The sequence below is a fragment of the Crassostrea angulata genome, chromosome 10, assembly GCF_025612915.1.
Source record: "Crassostrea angulata isolate pt1a10 chromosome 10, ASM2561291v2, whole genome shotgun sequence".
NCBI lineage: Eukaryota > Metazoa > Mollusca > Bivalvia > Ostreida > Ostreidae > Magallana > Magallana angulata.
In genome coordinates this window covers 17,149,896-17,175,147 of record NC_069120.1, presented here as the reverse complement: position 1 = coordinate 17,175,147, position 25,252 = coordinate 17,149,896, and the positions used below count along the sequence as shown (strand labels likewise).

The 25,252-nt window shown below is 34.8% G+C and overlaps 1 protein-coding gene and 2 pseudogenes across 1 annotated transcript; 1 reads left to right on the top strand and 2 right to left on the bottom strand.

The window, feature by feature from the left end:
* On the top strand, positions 1-5,347 carry LOC128164962 (uncharacterized; annotated as a pseudogene).
* A 4-nt stretch (positions 5,348-5,351) lies between these two features.
* Positions 5,352-7,167, bottom strand: LOC128168013 (uncharacterized). The gene is made up of 2 exons (XM_052834062.1): positions 6,359-7,167; positions 5,352-6,009 (listed from the first exon to the last, which is right to left on the bottom strand). The coding sequence occupies exons 1-2, from the start codon at positions 6,502-6,504 to the stop codon at positions 5,484-5,486; spliced, it is 672 nt and encodes a 223-aa protein (XP_052690022.1). The 5' UTR covers positions 6,505-7,167; the 3' UTR covers positions 5,352-5,483.
* A 7,634-nt stretch (positions 7,168-14,801) lies between these two features.
* On the bottom strand, positions 14,802-16,709 carry LOC128164786 (uncharacterized; annotated as a pseudogene).
* Between the last annotated feature and the right edge of the window lie 8,543 nt (positions 16,710-25,252).

Genomic DNA, 25,252 nt, shown 5'->3' with positions numbered 1-25,252 from the left:
ATGGCTACCCGGGAGAATTCAAATGACCAAAAGAGGAAAAGAAAGGGTTCACTGACTGATTTGGCTATCAAGTACCAGACTACAACACTTGATGGTATTATTCCAGATATACCTGGTCATGAAAACCTCCCCCCTTTGCAGTTAGCGTCTTATTCTGCCATCCCTCCAAATTCCCTGCCCAATATCTCCTTTCAACAAATCTACCATCACATGATTTTGCAGCGTACAGTTGATGGGAAAGAAGTTAATTACTACAAGGGCTTGGACAGGGCTGTGAAACATTTTGAGCGGGAGATATTTCTCAAATTGGTGCTGCTCAAGTAAGCAAACATATAATATATATATCCCTGATTATAAAGTATAATTTTTTATTTTTCACACCATGGATTTACATGTGTGACGGTGCGCATTTCTATATTTTAATAATTATGATACAATTAATAATATTCGATATTGCAGCTAAATATGTGAAATAATTTAGAAAAAATATATCATTGCCACAGTTTCAGAAGTGCATCATGATTCAATTGTAGAATTAAAGCGAGAACTCAGGAAGAGAAACCGATGGTCGCGAACATATTTACCGATAATTTTGAATACATCAAATTTGACTTAGAAAAATGCGATCTGACATTAAAACAAAAAGAGCAACTACGGGTATTTTTGCATCAAAACAAGTCAGTTTTCTCACCTAATTTATCGCTGATCGGTAAAAGTACAACTTCTCGACACCATATCGATACGAGCGATGCACCTCCGGTTCGCGGACCCAATTACCGTTCATCGCCCGCAATGAAAAAAGAAAATGAGCGACAAATAGATGAAATGCTTCAGAACAATATTATCGAGCCTTCTAACTCTGACTGGTATTTTCCGGTTGTTTTGGTTCCAAAGGAAAATGTAGAGTTTTGTACTGCAATAGATTATCGAAAATTGAATAAAGTAACGAAACCTGCATCATTTCCACTTCTGAGGTTAAAAAGATGTTATAGATGCTATCGGTGAAGCAAACGCTAAAATTTTCTCTGTACTTGACCTTGTGAGCGGATTTTGGCAAATTCCGACGGATTCTTTGACAAAACTCAAGGTTGCTTTTATAACACACACACAGGGATATATGAGTGGACTTGCATGCCCCTTGGACTTCGTAACGCGCGTTTCACTTCTCAAATGGTTATGACGCAGGTACTGAGAGATCTGCATTGGAAACAAGCACTTGTGTATTCAGACTACATCCTGATTTACAGTAAGAACGAACTGTGAAGCCCATTTACAACATCTTAAGCAAGTTTTTCAGAGACTAAAGGATGCAGGACTTGCCTTGAAACCGACCAAATGCCAATTTGTAGTCGAACAAGTATCATACTAGTATCTTGGACATAGGTTTTCCAAAGAGGGAATCATGGTGGATCCTTCCAAAGTCAATTTAGTACAAGACTACCCAGTTCCCAAGAATCAAAATGAAATAAGAAGCTTCATAGGACTCTTTAATTACTAAGTTTGTTCATTCGTACTCTATCATTGCATCACCTCTAAATCAGCTTCTGCTGAAAAATATCGCATTTGAATGGACACCTGACTGCCAAAAAGACTGTCAACAGCACCAGTTCTTGCATACCCAAACATGTCCGAACCATTTATTTTGACCTGTGATGCTTCCTTATCGGCAATAGGATTTATACTTGGATAGCAGCAGAACGGCAAAGAACATCCAATAGCATATGGTGGACGATACTGAACAAAGCCAAACGGAAATGGGGGTAACGGATAGAGAATGCTTAGCTGTTATAGAAGGTATCAAGCATTTTCGCGTCTATTAAGCAAACCATCATTTCAAAGTAATTACAGATCACAGAGCTCTCAAATGGTTGCAAAATCAGAAAGACCTTACCAGTAGACTTGGGCGATAGGCCGGAACCAAGTTTTCCCGACTTCTATGATATTGGTCAGCTACAATGTGTGATTGAGACTAAAATACAACATCTGATTAAATATTTAGAAACACAAGAGTTATCCGAGGATGAGAAACTTTTAAGAGCTAAGAACAAAAGGTAAGAACGAAGTTGACATAACAATCAAACAATTGTGGATACCAGAGAGGATGCGTTCCGCTGCCCTCCAAGCCTACCATGATAACTTAGCAGGAGGATGTCACTTAGGAATAACCAGAACTCATCGAGCCTTGCAACAAAAGTACTTCTGGCACAGTATGAATCAAAACGTTCATGATTACATCTCCGCATGCGATGTCTGTAAAAGAATCAGACGACCTACAAACTAACCGAATGCACCATTGCACCTCTTCCGATATTTGACACATTAGAAACATGTCATATTGATTTCCTTTCCTTTAACCAAACAACTGAGGGATATCAACATGTACTGGTGGTTACGGACAGTGTATCAAAATGGATTGAAGCTTTCCCAACCAGGACACATGAAGCTTCGGAGGTAGCCAGAATTTTGACGCTGAGGTTTTTGCGAGATACGGAGCACCTATCATTCTTGTGTCAGACAAATGAAAGAACTTCATGTCGAAATTGATGACTACTTTATGCGATTTTTTCAGAATTAAGAAAATAAGAAAATAGCCACAAGTCCATATCACCCGCAGTCCAACTCACCGGTGGAGAGATATCACAATGTCTTCGGGACTATATAGATAAGGAACAGAACAACTGGCCTAAACTTCTACCAAGTGTGTTGATGTCTCTTCGACGCTCTCCCTGCAAAGAATCAACACAGTTTTCGCCCTACAGATTGCTCTTTGGAAAAGTTATGAATCTTCCTTTCGATTCACAAGTCATTCTGGAGGAAACCATGGGTAAAGATGGAAACATCATTTTGACGAGCTTCTTTGAGAATTGGGGATAGTTGAAAAAACGGCAAAACAGAACGTTTCTCAGAAACGGGAACAGACAGCAGCTACCAACAATGCAAAATCAAAAGAACAATCCCGCCGTATGTTTCAAACAGGTGCTCGTTAAAGTTGAAAAGACGCCAGTTGGGTATTCCAAATAGATACACGCAAAGTGGGAAGGACCATACTACATTGTCAAATCACTGGAAATAGTAGTAAGACAGTATTCAGACAACAAACTACTGAAGGCTTCAATTCATGCAAATCGTCTAAAAGCCTACCATGATCCATAAGACCGACGTCTACAGCCTAATGAACATCAATCTACAGGTATAGGTACGAATGCGAATGCGCAGGATGAAAACGACGGGCTGGTACAAGATCAAACCGAACAGCTACAAAATCGCGAAATCGTTGCTCCTCATCCATCTCTAGAAAGCACGCTAAGCAAACCGCGATGTCGAACGATTCAAGCATTGACTGGTTTCCAATTAAAAAAATTATCAAGTGAAGGTATGTACAGGGTAAACGCCAGTACTTAGTACAATGTGAAGGTAACTATCCTAAAAATTGGTTGCCAGAAGAAGATCTTGGACCTGGACTCATACGTGAGTATAATGCGACACGCACTATGGCAGGTAAAAAGCGTAAGCGCAAAACGACCTATTTTAGTAAGCATCAATAAGTTATTTTGAAGGTCCTATCAGTTGCATTCTGTATTTATTTTTGAAAAGTAATTTTATATTTAAGCATCCTTCATTGTTTGTTACCTTGAGATTTTTCTCGTTCATTAGTGCTCAGTGTGGTGGCCAAGACACATATTAATCAATCAATTTAGTATCCTTCATTTTCATTTTTTATAACAAAAGGTACAGAATGCAGTGGTATCTACAATTCATCATTCTTCTTGCTTGGTGGGTTTCATCTGTCGAGTGCAAAGACAAGATCAAACTTAACTATGGTGTTGGACATACTTTCATTTAAATTTTATAATCATCCTATGTCTACTATTTTTGCTAAAGATCAGAAAGAGCATCTGAGTTTGAAGAAAATGGTTAAGGCTGTTAAACACAACTCTGTCACTTTTCAATCATAAGCCGAACCACTAACAAATGGTGATTTCACTGTACCATCGGCCATTTTTGACACCTTTAATATTTTGACTATAGTTTCCCTTTGTTTATGGGTATGTTCCATTCTTGGTATAGTTTATATAATATATAATTTCAGAGCACTAACAGCAGCACTGTTATTAAACACCAAAGCAACCTCTGTCAAAGCGTCAACTATTCCTGTATTTAGATATAGACTTGAAATTGTTCCACCCGAGGATTCGACCTCTACATTATTACTGTTAGTTCAACATTTTCGAAAACGTCACAATTGCAAAATCCTTCTAGAAGCAGCATCAGGTTCCTTGTGTGCTTTAGTGCCAGTAACATTCTTGTCTTTGTGTCCTTCCTATTTGAAAATTACCCCTCCTACAGATATTTGTTATATCCAGATTTCGGGATACATTCGACCTGTCTTAAATCTTCAATCTTTTTTGTTGTTTATCTTTTACAAATTAAATAGCTGACCCTTAAAGAAGATACAATGACAATCTGTAGGATAGATGTGTGTATTATATACGATATATGATATATTGCCTATTTGATAATCATTAATCAAATCATTTATTCTAGATTGATGATTCTGTTGAATACGTTAAAGAATTTTGTCTTGGCTCAATAAAAGAAGCAAAATACAAAGTGTATATTTGCATCGAGGACAAACAGAATGTGTGTTTTGCCTACTGTGAATGCCCAATTTGGTAGGAGCTTTTTGCCATTCAGCTCTTTAAATTCCATAAAAATATTTCATTTGATGCTTTCAAACTCTTTAAAATAAAAATCATTCAAATCAAGCACCCTGTAAAATATAGGCAATGCAGGAATCTTGGGCAAATATACTGGTGGATCAATTGAACAATATGTATTTAATTTGATGAATAATTATTGGTTCAAGTATAACATGAATATTAATGAGATGAAAAATATATAATAACATATCAATCAATAAATTTAATTTATACTATCATTACAGATTAGCTTAATCTTGCAGCCATATTGGTGGCCTCCTATTCCATTTGCACCATCTCCATTTACATGAGGTTTTGAAATCGGACAGTGCCACTTCGAAACATGGTATGTGGAACGTGCCGAGACCAAACAAGATGGACCCTAAGCCCCTCAAGGAGTGGAATTTTGCCAAGCAAAAACTGCAAGAGAGTGGTCAGATTGAGCTCAGGGCCACAGATGGAAGAAAGTTGGATTTTGATCCGCGTCATCCAACACAGAGAACGTTCTGCCACTATCTCGAGCAGCTTAGATTGCTCAAAAGCATATTTCCCAATACTGGCCAGTTAACATACTCCAAAATGATCTTGGTTTAAAATTTAATTTTGACTACATAATTAAGAAAAATACGTTTATAACAACAACAACAGATAACCTCAATTCCCTGACACCTTATATGATGGACAAACTTCTTATATGATAGACAATTTGAAATTTAAAACAGATAACTATTAAAATAGAGAAATTCTTTATTTAAATTCACAGTTCATTATTTTTGTATGTGTCTATCTGGTAAAACATTCTAAAAAAGGAAGATTTTCCAGAACTGTAATTTTAAAATGTGAATTTAGAGTGTAATCAGTAATTGCATTATTATGTGTACCGTCAATAGCACCATACACACCTGGGAAGTTAGCTTTCCTTTCAAAACCATCTAAAACTTCTTGCCTGTGAACTCCTTCTTGGGGCCACGTAATGAATTTGGTTTTTAAGTAAGTCAAGAAAACATGAAAAACACGATATCTACATCGTACCACAGAAACTTCAGCAATATCAAATCTGTCGGCAATACGGTTTAGTGTTTCTTGGCTTGCAACGTACCATAATACGATTAGAAGTTGCTTGAAAATAGGTATATGCTCTCTGCCTCCTGTCCAACTTGAAAGAAGCACTTGATACATCTGAATATTTTCACAAATAGTTTCAAAGGTTGTTCTTGTCACTCTAAAGAAACGTTTAAAATCATCCAAAAGGTACTGAGGTACTACTTCATCCACGTATCCACTTATCTTAATTTTCTCCTGGCGGGCACTGAAAGAAAAGGTAGACTAGAGGTAAAAATGTTATTATTTTTTCAAGTAGTTGCTAGGTTCTAAAATATAAAATTTGAGTATAGTTGTTGTTTTGTACATTCACTTTCTAACCTACTATACATGTTTTAGTTGTGTAAAAATAATCTTTTATTTTCAGTTTCGGTTAATTTATTATCATTTTTGAAGAATGCAAAAATGGGAGGGGGGGGGGGCTCAACCAACTTTCGCCCCCTTTTCGAAAGGAGACAGTAACCCCCCCCCCCCCCCGCCCCTCGAAATTACATCACCTAACAAAAGCTCGCTTTATAGTTAAGCAAAGCGCATTTATTAAAGAGTCATGCACTTACGTTGATGAAGCAACTATTGCAGTAATTGATTCAGCATCGTAGGTGTTTTGATTATCCTCATCGTCATCATCCAGTTCAGCGACGAGAAATAAAATCAATGTATTGTCCACCATGATGTGTACCCGGAATATCCTCGTGCATTTCATTGGTACAGTGCGAATAGGACGTTCGGGATGCGTTCCGGACAAACGAAAGAAATACACCCTTGGTTACAACAACAGCTGTGACGATATGTTCCCCCATGTTCTTGCTATGTCGTCATACACATCAGTTTCAACCGCTCGGAAAGTAAGATTCCATCAAGGGAACACGTAACTAGAGTTGATTGACCATTACAAAAATAACGACTACAGCTTAGATGCGGATGAAAACCTTTGCATAGTTGAGCGGGTATTACCCAGTGGAGAAACTGAGAAGGGTGAAGGTATTAAGTTTCTAAGGGACATCTTCACCGAGTTTTGGGATGGTTTTTATTCCAAATGCGATGGGCATGGTGTTAAGAGACCCCTTCTTATACATAATATGGGTGAGAAGAAATGGAACACACTTATGGATTATTTTCCGATCAAACTTGCAAAACCATTGTTTGAGGATGCCCGTTTTGGAGAGAGTCGAGCAGATTTAATAGAAGAATTTCTTCATACAGATCTCCTGTGGAACAATAGGTCCTAAGAAATGCTATGGGCAGTTTTAACGACGTCGACTTAGAGGAGCTTTCTGACATTATGAGTTCCCAAGTTCAAAGCTTGACGCTATCTATGATAAAAAAGTGGCCACAGTGAAAAATTTGCTGCAACTCATGAAATATAGACAAAATCAGTTCATGAATGGAATATTCTGTTACTCTTTCCTTTCTCAAAAAAAACTAAACAAAAAAAAAAAAAAACAAAAAAACAAAAAAACAAAAAAAACAAAAAAACCCCACAACATTTGTAATATATTTATTATTTTACACAAGCTTATAGTTTTTATTTTTATGATTGACACACAAAATATTTCTTCAAAACGATGATTTTTATTGTATTTAGACAATATGTTTTATTATATAATGTAATATTCGTTATTAAATTTATTACATGTAGCTAACATATGTTTCTGATTTATGTTTGTTTGCTTGTTTCTTTGGAGTTTGTGCACGCATTACTTATATGGTTTACTCGATATACGAGAAAAAACTGGAAAAAATGCAATAAAACGTGTCAGTATCTATATCCAGTGGATATTACTCATGTAATAAATTTTTTGTGATTACACTGTTCTTACGCGGCGTAGCATCGTCTTTCGTAAATTCAGGTTTGAAAAAATGAAATTGTAACGTAATCACCAAGCAATTGTGTTTAAAATTCTAACATAGTTTTACAGAATTCAAGAAGATAGGGCCCGCGAGGAATATGATAGCGCAAATGTCCATTTGGTTTTGTCGTATAATACTATTTAAAATTTATTTTTTTCCAATTCATTCCATCTGATATTGTTATAAATCAAGTTTGCAAAAGCACAAATTCTATTTATATTCAGTTTTAGATATTTTAACATACAATGAAAAAAAAAAATTGCCTTAATTTTAGGTGGTATCGAACCCACAACCTAAAAAGCCCTGCTATATAATGATACATAATGTCTGGTGCTCTAACCACTAGTGGTGGAAATCGGTGAGATTTTCATAATCGATAATCGGTTTCCCGCAACTAATTTTCAACTACAATCGGAAGTTTTTATATTTCATAGTAAAGTGCCAAGTAAGGCCTTTTAAAATTCTAATTTACATATAGTTTGTCCTAAGATATTTTGCCGCATATTTTCTTAAATTATTCGATATTTATAAATACCTCTTGATTCAGATGATGTTCATTCAGTAGTATGAAAAAATCCCAAGATATCCCTTTTGAAACGCACCCTCTAGCTTGTCAGGTTTCAATACGCGGCTAAAAATAGAAAGTCTACGGGGATTTTGCATTGCACCAGCCATACCAAAGCACGGATGATAACGTTGAAAAATTGTGCGAGGTATTCCGAATGACTTCCGAATGGAGAAAAGATGTCAACATTCCCCATTATGAATCTCCGTAGGAAATCTGTTTTCGTCATGTTAATCTTTACGAGGATAAAATGATAATGTGTGAATGAAGTTATCTCGGAAATTTTCCCTTCCATCGATTTCAATTGCATTTCCTTCACAGGTATGTGTATTTTTATTAAAAATCGACCAAATGTGCAGCATAAATATCTTGGGACAGACTATAGTATTCCCTGCCATAAAAAATGTTATATTCAAAAAATTTTCTGTAGTAGGCGGTCCAGTATAATTTTCATGAAACCAAAATATGTCCAAATCCGAGAACGTGCTTTATTTTCTGGGTAAGAAAATGGAGATCATCTAATATGTCATTTTTAGTCCACGCACTTAATATGTTTTGGATAGTTTGCGTCTATAATATTCTGTACATATTCGCTCGTTGAAAGGAAAAAAACCTCAACCGATTAATCTTAATGAAACCGCTTAAAATGCGGTAACATTTGATTGGAACATCAACACTAACCACTGAGCTATTTCAGTCATAACAATGTGCGCGATTTAAATGCTATATACCACTTAGGCCACAAATTTGTGTACTATTGGACTTGTATTTTTTTCTGAAACGTTGAATTGTTTGGATACAAAATTATATTTTTGAAGTATAGTTGGTGATCTCTCCACGTTTTTGTTAATTGAAATCAGTTTTTTTCCATTAGACCTTTATTAAGACTATGAGAAAATATGAAGCATAGATCTACTCTATATTTTTTAAGAAAACACTGAAGTTAAAAATGACACTGATTCTGGGGGTTTTGATGCGCAGTTTAATTAACATATCCCAATTGATTTTGTTAAATATACATTGTTTTGAATGAATTTTTAAAAAACATCATATTTATTTGATATTTTAATTTTTCAGTAACACATTCGTCCTTATATGGGCATTTTAATGCCTTATCCACCCATCTTCTATTCAAAATGCATGCAGTGGTTTAAGAGGAGTTCTGTATGCTTACAAAGCGTTCTGTACTACAATTGAACCTCACTTATCCGAAACCTTTCGTTCCCAAGTCTAATCATCCGCGTAGGTGAAGCGTTGGGGCAACTGAAATGTTTCTATTTAAGTCATTAGTTTATAATGGCCAAATGTTATTACTGTTTTGTTTGCCTTTCATACTAAATAACAACAAATTAGAGTTGTCTGTTGACATTTTAAATACAAAGAACCCAACAGCTTTAAATTGTTATTTGTATCCGATCCATAATAGCCTCGGATTCAATGAATCTGGGTGCATAACAGATATGTATGGGCCTAATACTCAATATATTTGGACATAATTTTCCTATTTAAGTATCAATATGTATGAGTGGAATGTGTCCCAATTAATGACCTTTTCCTTTTTTTGAAGAGTTGCCCCCCTTTGTTTTTATTCTATAAAAATTAATTCTAAAAAAATCTACACGGTATAAAATTTATTTCAATAGTTTTTGTGATCCTTATGATGAAATACATCTTTCCACCAAAGCATTTTTTGATATTCCTAGTAATTCCTTTTTTAATCTTAAAAAATGTGCTCGTCTCCATAGACCTTAATGCAATCTTAACTAATTAATTACTGCTTAGTTAATAATATTTTTGAAAATTTCTCTCGGTGAATCTTTTTCTACTCTTAAATGCTTTAAATAAATATCAAAGTATTAAATATATGATGGATATTCAAGGATGGAAAAATTTGGTCCTAATATGGATCGGATACCTTAAAACTGTATAATATTTAAAAGGATTAATTAAAAGAATCTCAACTTCATTTCCGTGGCTGAAAGAAAATGCAGCAACAACACCTGTGGTATGACGGACAGGAGCACTGCGTCTTTCACACAAGCCATGCTCTCATTGCATATGAAGTTCTGTTTGAGTTCATGGACTTGTTTAAAAGAAATAGGGGAATAACCTGCAATAAATATTAGCCGTAAATGAAGTGAAAAAGATGTCTCAATGCATTCAAATGTCAGATAAGCGCCGAAGCTCAATATGGCATTTGGGGGCGCTGAAAAATGCACAAAAAACTATATTGGTGCATTGATTGAATATATAGCCTTAGTCTACTGCATTCCTATTTAAATTCCATTATCATGGTCTATACTAAAATGCATTGAATGTTATCAAAAACAAGAGCCCTATGGGCCAAATCGCTCACATGAGCAACAATAGGCATGATCAAATCAGCTTAATAGAGTTATAATACAAAATATCTGGACAATGTAGTATAATACATGTAGATTCTGTACAGATAAAAATCCATTTTATCCCTGGATGTTTATAATATATTACCTTTTCTTACAGGATGATTTAATAGTCATATCACATGTTGAGCATTGCAGTTCTAAAAAAAGATCCTAAACAAGTCTTTATATAATAGATGTAAACCCATCCTTGTGGGGCCCAAGAATCGTCCAAGGGCCAGAGTCTAAACAATTTTAAAGAATCAGCAATGTCAAAATGCTATGTGAATAATCATAATGTTTTCCTTTGTACGACTGGATCCCCAATGTGGATCCACCATATTCTTAAGATTTTGATTTTAATGAATTTGAATCTACACTTACTGAAGTCGCTTTCACTAAAGTTACCGCTTTTCTAAGCAGATGGTTTTTAGAAGAAAATTTTTCTCTATATATTCCTATGTAAAAATTAGAGATAAAATGTTTTGAATGGAATCAATAGATTTTAATACCTGTCCGTTTCTAAAAGGCTGTTAATTACAATCAATTGTCTTAAGAAATAGAAGGAATCATACTAAGTGGACATGATACAAATTTGATATATTTTTTTTGAAATTGTAAAAATATGGACATGTCTTACTTTATTCAATGCAGTTCTTAGCTGGACATGTACAAAATGCACACTGATACATGTATGTAAAATTTGTTAAGAACTTGCACAATAGACAAGGTGATATTCTGGTAAATGATGAGCCCTGTTTTAATGAAATTTTCCCATATTATTGATAAACAATAGCATATACCATTTTTTAAAGAACAATTCTCTACACCTACTTTTGTCCCTGAGAGACAGCCACGAGAGATCAAATGACCTTTGTTTCCAAAAGACCTTTCCATATGCACATTTGAAGCTTTCTGGAGTTAATGTGTTCCACAATCGATTTTTAGAAAGGGTTTCAATGTGGTCAGTGTGGGTCATCTCCATTAAATGTCATTATGGATGCAACAACACTTGCTTAAAGGAAAGACCTCAAGCCTTCAGAATGCCACATCTGAAAAAGTTCAAGTCCCATACACGTAAGTCAAAGATAACATTTTGTAGACAAACTTTTACAATAAAAGCATATCTCAAACAAGATGAGTCAAATGGTAACTACACTACAAAGTCGTCATTTAATAGGAAATTAACGTCCAATTGGTAAAAAAAATTGATGCCGACACATTTAAGAGTGCATTAATATTTCAAGCACCTGCAATAAATAGTTGATGGGAAAAAGTGAATGAAATTTTCGTTACAGACAGAAAAACACACAGGAGTAAAACATAATACACCCCTCCATCGGAGTGGGGGTATACCAAGTTAAAAATTCGAAGTTTAAAAGGGACAAAATTCTTAGATGTAATTGGATAGCAATTAGTCACTAACGCAACTTGATCAGATCTGTACAACATTAATCAAAATTAAAGACAATAATAACTAATATTTTTTTTCTAATTCTAGCTGTCATAGAGACCTTGTGCTGATCTCTGATCCATATACTAATGGCACGCCAAATTCAAATGAGGTAATTATAGTTTTACAGTCGATAAACTAGGTTTAACTGTTAGTTTACGGTTAACGCAATTAGTCTAGTTTATGTTTCACAACTGTAAACCATAGTTAACGCGATCATCTATGTTACAGAGATGTTAAACAATAATTAACACTGAAAACAACCATTTGCGATTGCAAAACATGGTTTATCTAATAATACAGTTTCACAATTGTGAAACTATGATTAAAAACTCTTAAACCATAGTTAACGAATGTAAATTATAGTATACAGATGTGAATCTATATTTATCAGCAAAATCTATCGTTAACGTTATTTGCAGACAGATAAACTTAGATTATTATTCGTTAACTTATGTTTACAACCGTTAAATATAGTTTTACAGATGAAAACTATAGTTTACGGATCGTTTATTATAGTTAACGAATCGTTATCTATAGTTTACGAACCGTAAACTATAGTTAACAGTCAATAGACCTAGTTATCATCTGTGAAAATTTATTCGCCAAAAATTAGTACTTTAAAATATAACTAATTTTCAAGTACATGCATGATTTGCTTATTCATTGCTATGTTTGGGGCCTTTGTACAATATTTACAAAATACATGTAGCAATAGTTTCCTAAAAGTTTTTGTTTAAAACAATTCACAGATTAATAATGATATTTCAGGCTATACACAAACTGACCTACGAAACAGGAAGTGAGCGTGATCCTTGCACCATGTATTACTATTGAAACCTTCTGAATGCAAGAAATGTAAAGGGACATGTGAGGAATTCTTACACCCTACAAGCAGCTCTATCATACAGTCCTTGATGCTTTGTGCACTGTACAATCTTTTATTAATCATTTTCATCTCGCTGATCTGGATTCAGAAATTCCATTCCCACACAATTTTATGCAAAGAAGACATTTTCTCCTCGAGAAAAATACTGGAGGATCCAAATCATGAAGAAAACTACTGGGTATCTTGCCGCCAGAATCAGTGATTTCATTGTCATTTCTGTGACAGAAATTATGCGCGTGTAGGATCTCTCAAAGCACATGAAGAAAGAGTCCAGAACTATATTGATGGGGTGCATAAAAAACCCAGAGCAAAGAACAAAGAAAACTAAAGACTACATCAGTATGCTGTTCAAATGAATTTTGATTCACAGAAACCTGGATGAAACCGTAGGCATGGGAGACGAAGAACGTTCTACAAGATCTGCGAAATATGAACTTCCCATTTACCACAAAACGGGTAAAACGAAATACACAGTTGGATCTATATACCTCACTGCACTTTTTTCAGGGCTGCTTTTACCACACCAAACTGAGCGTCCAATCGCAAATCATTTGTGAATGTGCAAAGACCTGCCAATAACAATATTGCTCTTGATGAATATCTTGAGATGCTCAATATTGACAGCAAAATTGCATGCAGGGGCCACCAAACAAAGAAAAGTATTCTCAAGCATTCAAAGGAATACCCTCTTCTTGTAGAAATGACCGAAGATGTAGAAAAAAACAGCAGTGAAAGTGTACGAAAAGGTTTTCACCATTTGCCATCATACGAAACTGATGTGCAACTTGTCCTGAAGGACCTGCTGGAAAGAAATGCTGTTCAGAGTGAAGTGGAAATCAAATGTAAAAACTTAATTGCAGAACGAAACCCATTTTTCAAATGTGCAAGTCAACTATCAACAATGATTTAAAGGCATAACCCTACATCCCCATATTGCAGACGTCGAGACCCTTATGTTTTAATGCCTATGTATGTACAGTACCGATCAGACCCAACCTAACAGAAAGTAAACCCCAACTAAACCCAGGGTTTACTTTATGGGTTTACTAGAGTGGACCCAGAGTAAACCCAGAGTGGACACAGAGAGTAAACCCAGTTAAAAGTATACCCCTTAAACCAGACGCTAACTGTGTATTCGGAATATACAAGGGGCAGAAATTACAGGCAGTAGGATGGTAAGATTAAAGACGGGTCTGCTTCACACTTCAGTGCGTACTGTTGACCTCAAAAGCAAAATATATCCAAGTAAACCCAAAGTAAACCCCGAGGGACCCAAATTTTCAAAAAGTAAACCCCAGGTTCTGTTGGGGTTTACTCTGGTGTTAGGTTGGGTCTGATCGGTACTGTTCATAGTAATTCATTTCTAAATTTATCTGAAAGAATGCAGTTGTTTATAATTATGAATTATTACCAAATCTGCAATAGACCGACTGTTTAAATTTTAAAAGCAAGTTGATGTTTTTTACTTCATAAATTAATTAACAAGATGATAGTGACTATTTGAACTTTATAAGTACTTAATATCACTGTTTTTTTGCAGAATGTGCAGAACAGTGATTACACTGTAATTCAAAATACTGCTCAGATAATCAAGTACATGTACTACATGTTGAAATTTACCATTGAATAATTGCATAAGCATTTGAACTGTATGTTAAAATCATGCCCTTGTAAAGACTCATTATTAAGTACAAGTATAGATAAAGAAGTAAATCCTTAACTAATTCTCTTTATTAACATGAGCAAAGGATGTAAAAAATTAAAGATTACAAGGATAAGTTTTTAGTATTTTAATCTTTTGAGACAATATAATAGGTGTGTTTAATGTCATAATTCATCTAATCACCCGACCTTTCAAAATCTGTCACCTCAGATTCAGAATCTGACACATTTTTATCAGTTTCAATATAACTTCTTTTCAAAAGTCTTTCCAATTGTAACTGTGTACAATCACCACATTTACATTTATATTTACATATGTCACAACAGAAGTGTTTTTCCATGTCGCTATGAATTTCCTGCAGTTCCGAGTCCTTTAGAAAAGATTTGATTCATAATGGATAGTCTTCTGCAACTGGGATCACGAATAACACATTTCACATCAGTATCAATGTTACGCACGTTGTATGAATTGTGTAGCAATACAGCACAGGATGGAATACCATCTTTACCAAACTGACCGATACCTTGGATAAGGTCTACTGTTGTTAGTTAAGGTCCTTAGAGAACAAGTGAATGAAACCCTTGAATATCCACTCCCATGCCAAAGGCACTTGTGGCAATAATTATTCGTATATATGGCCTTCTGGGGATTTCCTAAATCAAATTATTTTGTTTTTAGTCTTTTCTGCAGACTCTGAATGAAACATTGCAACACAGTTAATCAAATTTGGACATTCTGATAAAATAATGGAAGCGTCCTTAATGGAATTGCAATACACTAAAGACTTTGGGAATTCTTCCTTAAGTGACTCAAGTCCATCAACAAGCCACAGTAATGCCATCTCGACTGAATTGTGCACTTTTTCACAACAAGTTTAATGTTTTATTTATTTGGTGACAGTATAATTTCTACGGGATTATCCAAATTCAAAAGTTTCAATGTTTTCTTTCTAATTTTTTAAAGAGCAGGTTGCATTAAGGGCCAAAAGTGGTGCATTTGGGTAAAATGTACGCAATTCTCCTAATCGTGCAAACCAGCCTCTAAATGCTTCATTTCCTTTGTTTGACTGTAAACCCATGGAAAGAAGTTTCAATGCACTTTTATATAACTAGAATGTTGGTACAAATTGGTAAAATGTAGTATTGGGTAGTAAATCATTTTTAAAACTTCACAAAATTTAACATTATTTTTCAATGCATCTGTAGGAGGAAGGAGATATTCCAGGGGCCTTCATTTCATTCTCATTTATTATCTGCCAATTATTTTTAAAAGCTTCATATTGTGGACAGGTAAAACCTTTTAAACAGATATTTAACTAGAATGAATGTTCAGTGTTATGATTATATGCAAAACCCTCTTGAGGAACATGCTGTCTTCCATTATATTTGTACCAAATAAACTATTGTCTTTTGAAAGCATGAGGTGGAAAAATGTTTTTTATTTTTAAAACTGAAGGATAATGAATATATCCCTTGAATGGCATGAAGAATGGATGTTTTTTTAGGGGCAATGTTGTTGTAGTAATTTAAAACTAATATATTGCAGTATTTACTATTTAAAAAAATGATAAGATTGTATTGCATATCAACAAACATTTCATACCGTTCATAAAACATACCATGTATATATTGTGTGAAATTCATTCACCACTATAAGGGTAACATTTAGCCTCTGGAAAGCTGTTCTCCATTCTGATTCTCCAACCAATGTCTCTGGTGATGCATAAATCAAATCGATGTCTCCTCGTTTGATTTTTTCATCCATATGTACACTTTCACCAGACAATTTGATATCAATAACATTTACATATCACTAAGTACAAATACAACAGTACAATATACAGGCGCAGAAACCCCCCTCCACCCGTCGTTTAATTGACATTCCCTTCATCAAAGCTATCAAAGGAGAGCACACTAAAACGCGGACTTAACCGGGCCCCTGGTTCATTAGCTTCTGAGCGGCTGCGTAAAGCTGGAAAAGTAAAGACCTTCCAAATCCTGTTGGCAGGACAGCTATACAATCCTTCTTTCTGTTCAGGTTTAAGTACACTTACGCCAAATATGGTAACATTTCCAAAACAATATATTCCAAACTAGGCGCCGCCATTTTTACGATACAACCGAGAAGTAGTTTGAAACAGATCATCTGATTGGCTATCTTTCTAAAATTTGACTGGCTGCTATTCTTTTTCGCAAAGTTCAATCTGAGATGACCCCGTATGGGATGTTGTTAGATCCTCACAGCGCCATATCAAATACGGGAGCGTGAATGATCTAATTTTAATTAGATGGGAGAGTAAAATACAAAGTTATTTTCTTTTGAGAAGTGGAAAGGCATAGCCTACATCCACTTCTCTTCGCAAGCCATCATATTTTGATTCTGGAAAAGATGTAAATGTCGGAACCGAATACGGTCTATGCTTCAATCCATGTTTCGTCTCCAGTTTCCCTGAATTTTCGTAACACACTCTTTATTTCTACATTTTAAACAATAATTACATCTGATAAAAGCCCATTGACTATTTTTTCTTTTCTTGTCCACTGAAAGAAGGTTCTTTGGAAACTTTGAGTATGATTTCTGCTTTATTCCTTTACACTGGTTCTGATACAGTCCCTGATTTTACTGTATGACGAACTCACCGGTCGTAAGCCAACTTCCTTTGGTTTTGTCTTCTTGAACGATATCCTTGTTTTTAATTTTATCTCCTTTCAAATCGTCTTCTTAAGAATCTTGATTTTCGTCTTTTTTGTATACATTAAAACCAGTGTTGATGTTCATGTACTTTGTCTTCTTCATCCATATCAGAAGTTAAGTCCATGTGTTGTATTTTATCTTCGTCTTCTTCTAACTCAGGATTCTTCACAGTATATGATGGATATCTTCCTGATTCTTCTCTGGAGCGGCTGCAGTCTGCCATTTCTCTTCTTTATCGTCTTCGACATCTTCTACATCAGATGCTATGTTTTCTCGAATTTCATGCTGAGGTTCCTGCCTAAAGTCAGTAGGTTGATCAATGTCTTCAATCACCTCTTCAGTAGTTTCTCCGATTATCTTTATGCGATCACGAACACTGCGGCGGGTAACCCGTATCACCAGGTTATCTTCAATGTCGGAGTCATATTCACCTTGGACTGACCGCAGTGGGAGTGGATGTATGTTGTTGGTATTCTTTCATGAGTCTCTTTCTAGGAATGGTTGGTGGTAGTCTGTCTTTAAGTAGGTAGAACAATTTTAACTCTCTATATAGGAATGAAACGTATGGGCAGTAATACATCTGAAGATTTCTATGGAAGGTTCTTATTTTCCCTGATTTGTCTTCTCTCTGAATGTTGTAGACTGGGATATCTTTGGTAGAGATGGAATCATATAATTATGGTTCACTTTCCCCACTTGTCTGCTATTTTGTGTATTCCATCATAACTGACAATTTTTATAAGAATTCTATATCCATCATAGGCGTTGGAAGCGGGGGGGGGGGGGCACTTTTTCCTGCAAAGTTAGACCTAACCATTAGGCACATGGCATCATAGAGGGTTCAGCCCCCCCCCCTCCCCCCATTTTCCGCAGGAAAGGAAATTGTTCCAAAATTTACCTTGAGAAGACGGAAATATTGAGATGTTGGAGCCATGCTAGCCCCCCCCCCCCCTCCCCACGGATTAAGAATTTCAAGATTTCGGAAACATTTTTGGTAGGTAAGAATTTTTTTGGTTCTATAGGTATACTCCCCCCCCCCCCCTTGGATTAGGATTTTCCTGATTTTGGGAATTTCTTTTTTGCTGGTCAAGATATCTGAGGATTAGTCAAGCCCCTCCCCCCCCCCCTCCACACTTTCAATTTGGTTCCGACGCCACCTGACCATTGTTCAATATTGCACCTCTGACGTTTCCGTTGTAGATCTCTTCCTGTTTTGTTTGCAATTCTTTGATATTCTGTTGTGCTTTGTGATAAGAGTGTTATGATTTCTGTCTCAAGTTTTCAAGAAATTCTGTTTATTCTGTTTTGTTCATTCAGGGTTGTTTTTAAGACTTAATCGACTTGCAATCTTGGCTCTCTTCCAAACATTCATGAACATGGAGTATGTCTTGTTGATGTTAGTCTAATGCGGTTGTAGGAATTCACTTATGGAGTTATATGTCGCGACAAATCTCACGGAACTGCGCATTGTGGGTGAAATTTGGGCATTTTCGGCATAGCACTACGGGTGCTCAAAGAGTTGTTGGGATGCTGCCATAAATTTCTTGATGAATCTGAAGGCCTAGCTCGTCCTTTTTCTTGCGTAATTGTTATTTGAGCTCGCTATAAGACTTCGGGGTTTTTTTATGTTTTCTTCTTCAAGAAACTTTTGATTGTAAATTAGAATACTTAAACAATTGATACATTACTTTGATGTGAAATGGGTGTGATAATGAAAACAAGTATAAACATTTCATAATTGATTTCGGAAGAATATAACTTAAGCTTGCAGTAGGATACAGTAACAAGCATTTAGCACTAGTAGTATGTTTATTTTCTTAATTCTTATACAAATATAACTCGCTACCTAGTTTATTTAATTAAAATACAGTTTTTATTTTTTTTTATTTTTAACATAACTATTACCTTTCGATTATCCTCTAATGCAAATGTTTTACATTTGGAATGAAATTAAAAGATAGCTAGAGCTATATATTCATTCTAAACATCATTTCTATAGAAATACAATATCTGCTTACCTTTATAATCGCTCACGTATGTATGATCGTGCGCTGTATACATGGTAGATCACAAGACAAGTGTACAAAACAGCAAACCAAAACGATATTCACTCTCGCAGCAATTTTAAACAGCTGATGATCAAGGTTGGCCGAACGCTTTGTTTGGAAGATATTGGATGGAATATATTAAAACCAAATTGCCAATACTGATGCTATATAGTAATAGTGTGGGAAATGCGTTATTCTCGGAAGTACTTGAGAACCATAGCCCGTAGCTGATCCTGTATCGGAGTCTTGATGTATTTGCATTTTAAGTTTCATTCTGGAGTTTAAATCACAATTCAAAACTCTAATGACTGTTACCCCCGCTCTTATAATTCCATGATTGCAAACATCAATTCATAAACGTTGAAGGGGAGAAAGCAAGAGTTGCAGGAATCTAAAAAATCTATCAATATACACGAATAAACAGTCGACTACATATCTATATTACATTATGAATTTTAACATTTTTTGAGAAGCGACCACATTCACTCAATTAAACTTTTACAGTTTTGAAAATTCCAGTGGTTTGTGTATTTGAATACTTTGTGTGTATTTGAATTCATTTTCACTATATGGGCATATTGGCCCCTACCTTTAGCCTCGGCCCCTGATCGAGGAACCATAAGTTTCATAATTTTTAGAAATCATAATTTCACAGAGTTTTATGGGAGTAGAAAACAAGATTTTATAAGATTTAATACATTTTCACGATATGTCCATGTTGGATTTTCCCTGGGACCTGTACCCCTGACCTAGGTGCCAAAATCATAAATTTCACAATTTTAGTAGAGGGCTTCATTGACATCATAACTACGCTTTGGCTTTGGTCCAACATGTATGGGAGTAATTAATAGGACTTTCGAAAATTTGGCCTTTTTCTCTTATTTGGCCCCCTACATGAACATGAGGCTCCGAGTGTTTTATAGTCATAAATTTCACAATGCATATTCGTTTAACATAAATGGTAATAGTTGGCCTTGTAGTTTTGAAGAGATTAAAAATGTAAAATTTGTTAACGCACGATGGCGACTCACGACAACGGACGTTGACCGATTGCAAAAAGTCACCTCAGTGACTCAGAAAAAACGGCGGGTTATTGCCCTTGAAAAATTGGTGGAAGAAATTTATAACATTTATGTTGTTATATATTATATTCAGTGTATATATAATCAGTACCGACCAGACACAACCTAACACCAAAGCAGACCCAAAAAACTGACCCGGGTCTTTTTTTCTGATCGCCTGTAAGCCCGCCCTTTGCATATTCCAAATACCAATATAGAGACATTTGGTCATTTTTAGTATTAATTTAAGGGCCTGCTTATGAAATTGGGGCCAGCTTTCTATGTCTCCTTTGGGTCAACTCTGGGTCCGCCATAGCATACCCTGAGCGAACACAGAAAGCAGATCGGTGGTTTGCTTTCTGTTAGGGGTGGTTTGGTCGGTACTGTACGATTAATTATTTTTACCGGTATATTTAAATCCATATTCTCTGAGTACATGGCGCATTGATTATAAGAGTTTGGCCAGTAGTCTAAAGGTTGCTACTTTAAGCCTGGATGTATGTACATAATGATGTCCTATACAAGATGCTTTAGCTGAAAGGTTAACAGCTTACTCTAGGAATGATCATGTAATGGGGTGGTAATCTGAATTTAAAAAATGTCAATGTTTATTTCCACTTTGCAACCTACCGGTAAAAAAGCTCCGTCTGAAAAGCCTTTACTATTCTCTGTCCCAAGATTAACATTTTGCTTAATTATTTGAAATTTATCATTATCTCAGAATTTAAACGATATAAAAATATTCCTAAATTTCTCTTTTTAAACGGTCCCTCCAGCTTATAAGGTTTCAGTGCACGGCTGAAAAATATGATTTCCACGGGGATTTGCATTGCTTTGAAAGCGCTTTGATGATAACGTTGGGAAATTTTGCGGGGTATTCCAAGTGACTTCGCAAAAGATGTCAACATTTTCCGACTCTATTATAAATTAACGTAAGAAATATGTTTTTTTTCCTTCAAATTTTTGTGAGTTAACAAAGATGTGTCAATGAAATGAAATAAAAATATTAAGATAGCACATTCTAGTATTACAAATAAAATAAATGTACATGTATAATGTAAAAGTTATATTTTACTTTTCAACAACAAATTGATTAAATTTTCAGAGGAATTGGAAGATTAACTTAACATGAGACCATTGTAAAACAATGACATTCAGCATGTGAAAATTAACTGAGAGTAATCAACAAAGACATTTGGATAATTAATGTTGATTTGAACACAACGATTTCTAAAAATGTGGTCTAAAGTTCAACAATCCAACTGCATACATACCCATCTGATTCTGAATAACTGATTTGTTTGGACCTACACAGCACTTTTTTGAAAAGATCCCCAGATGTTTTCCTTGCACCACAGTAAAATGACATATTCGACTGGAGAGTCTTTACAATTTGCTGACATTTCACTCTCGGTTAAAAAGTCTTGAAAATATTTCATGGCCACTTTCATCGATATTCTTGTGTTTACAATGTCTTTTTCGTTTATTATGTACGGTAACATCCTTCTTGTTTGCTTGTAAACCCTCGTCATCTTTCGATTGTTATCGTTTGCGTCACTCTGACCTCTCTGAAATTTTTCGTTTTTTGTAACTCGAACCGATAAGTTCGAATAGGTGAAACACGATGGTTTGTTGCAGGGCGGACACTAGCGTCATCAGCCAATCTAAATGAATTCTGTTTACTAGTAACTAAAGAATATTTATATTAAGTACAAAGCAAAAGTTTGACTAACAAATAACTAGACATCTCATATTATTTTACATGAATATAAAATCTAGTATGTAGTTTTAATACAAGTCTCTTTTTACCTATCGAATATACGATTGCATGTAACATTTGTCTGAACATACAAATTCTTCAAATTGGAAGATGCATTATATTTCTTCTTGTCCTCTTCCACTGAAAGAAACCCTCATCATAATCACACTGCACACTTTTACTCTATATCCTCTCATCCCCATCTTCAAAAACAACTTCACTCTTACTGAATTTAATAAAGAAGTGCACTGCACAGTTGGTATCTAATGCTGGAAATGCCCTCTACATTCCTAATATTAAATACTAGAGCTTTTTAAAACTCACCCTAAAGGAGACCAAAGGCCTTCTATATGTCCACTTAGTTGTGGGCACTACAGTATCTTTTCCCCTTAAAGGCAAGTGACCGTTGTAACGATAGGAAGTCATCGGGCTAATTGATATGTTGTATACAGTACGGAAAATTCCCTAACCTCTTGATAAAGGGGACTGTTTCTGTTTACACTGACAAGTGATCAAATCCTGTGAAGCCCCAACCAAGTTCATATCCTGGTGAACTTTTTTTTAAAAATTGCTGTTTATTAATCATGTTAGACATGTTGTTCAGAATTGTGAAAATAACCGAGATTTAAGATTTACAATAATCCAAGCGATAAGGGCGTCCTATGATTATTGTTACGTCATGAAAAAGTTCATCCTTAAAAATAATGGTCTTCTCAAAAGATTTTATCATGTACCAACCAAATTCATATCAGAATGAACTTTTTAGCATTGCTGTTTATTACTTATATTTACGTTTGAGAAAGACAAATCATTCAGAATCATTTATTTAATAATGTAACGATGTTTTTACGTTTACAATAATGAAACCGATCGAAATAAACAATCAAATGAAGTATAATTTCATTAACCTCTTCTTTCCCGTAATTGTTGTAGCACAGTGGATTAGAGTGTTAACTACAAATCTGTTAATTATGAGTACGAATCCCGCTGGGACTCTTATAACTTTTACCTTTCCCAAATTTTTAAGACATATATTTTCGTCAAATACTGTGAAATTTAAAAATTCTAAAACGGTGAAAGTATTTATAAGATTATGATTATCGTGTAATTTTATCCTGATTATTGTGTTATTTTATCTACTTTAATATTCGCAGGTGTCTCATACCTCCTGAAGTGCACGTAAACAAAACAAAATAGCTGTTTTGCTATAAGCAGATGATGCTCAACAAAGTTTTTGTCGATAAAGACAGGTCTTTTCGAATTTTTGAAAGGAGTTGGTTCATGAAAATATAGAAAGGGCTAGAAAAACAAAGTCATCCGTTCGTTGACTACTTCACATAGGTAATGAATTATTGCACGAGTGCGAGACTTTCTATTAATGAGTTATCTTTCTTTTTTCACGATGCACTGCCTAGACATTATACCTCGCTCAAGAAATACATGTTTATGTTAAAAACCCCAAAACATCGGCAAACTATAAATTGATTTTGATATAGAACATGTTAAATCGTCAGCAGAAAATACTTGCATAAAAGTATGATTAAAATCGGCATTTGACTAGATTTAACCTGTGCACGTACAGGTTGATATAGTTAGATGAAAAGAATTTAAGAAAAATGGCTAAAGGGTCACAACCGTGCCCTTTCTACTACTATAAATATTTCTCTCCAAAGGATTTTATGGGTGAAGACCATGCATGGGTGCTCCTCTAGTAGGATTGAAGGTCTTCATCGTATTTAGGGTGCAAGTACCTTAATTTTTAAGGGGCATGGTCAAGATTTTTGTCAAAAATTATTTTTTCGAATTTAATGTTTATAATGCTTCAGTAAGGCATTTTTAATAGGCAACCAAAATTTGAGTGTCATTTGTTGAGTTATAAGCGAGATACAGAGCTTACAATTCCTCGCTATGTAAACAAAGCTTTTGTTTATATTTTGAATGTTGAAGTGAAAATACCAGTTTTAGACCTAAAATGAATGTGTTAATTGTTAGGAACTGTTTATTTATGCTTAAAATGAATAAGAATATGGACAAAGCATCTTGAAAAAGATTTTAAGTGGTATATTGAACCTATGTAAACAAAAACAAGACACAAGCCTTGTTTACATGACAAAGAATTGTGAGCCCTGTATCTTGCTTTAAACTTATTTACGGGCACTCAAATTTCATTTGATCATTAGAAATGCATTCATAAAGCATTTTATGTACAGTGTAATAAAAACAGAAAAATAAAATTTGACCAAAATCGTGACCATGCCCCTTTAAATGACTGATGGCATATTTTCGTTCACAAAATTTCAATTCATACACTTAAAACGTCTTAACTAAACAGTTTCAAAACAGATTTACATGTAAGAGTAGGTGATCTAGACAGCATTCATTATGTCACATGATATTTGCACAAATCTGTTTTTGCATTATGTATGATATGTAATATATACCATTCAGTATTTTATCATCCGAGACGCGTATTTTCTGGCTTTAGTTATTTTATAAGTTGTTCGAACTATTCAAATTTAAAAAATAATTTGGTTTGACATAAATTTCTAAAGCACCGAGTCTTTTTTAAAGGATACGTTCATGTAAAGCGTTGGATTTTCCTCATTTTGGGAAATAAAGACAAGCGATTTTCATATCATCTGCCAGGTATTTATAAAATGGGTACAGAATTAAATTTTGCAATACGGCGTTTTATGACTTAAACTTAATCATTTACTACAGCGAATAATTGTAAGTTTTGAGTATGACTGGGTCAAAACTCTATCTCAGAAACGTCTCACTTAATGATTGTTTTTGAAATATAAAATCCATAACCCATGGACATCTTAACCATGCATTTATTTTTTTTTCTCGCACGTATGGGAGTAGAGAAGAATATTTCTAAAAGTTGGCCTTTTTAGCAAAACTTGTCCTATCGATGAGGTTCCAAGGGTTGTTAGCTCATAATTTTATAGATTTCTTTTATTCTATAAATGCTTCAAATCAAAAATAGTGGGAAATGACCTTGTTTTCAAAATGACAAAAGTAAAATAGTTAACGGATGATACATGTCGCACGACGACGGACTAATCCCAATTTTAAAAGGTC

What these genes read in the sequence shown, in the direction of transcription:
- LOC128168013 (XM_052834062.1), bottom strand. Translation starts at nt 6,504, where the DNA reads ATGAAATGCACGAGGATATTCCGGGTACACATCATGGTGGACAATACA. An exon ending in GCAATAGTTGCTTCATCAAC is followed by an intron (nt 6,010 to 6,358) that starts GTAAGTGCATGA and finishes CTTTTCTTTCAG; the next exon opens with TGCCCGCCAGGAGAAAATTA.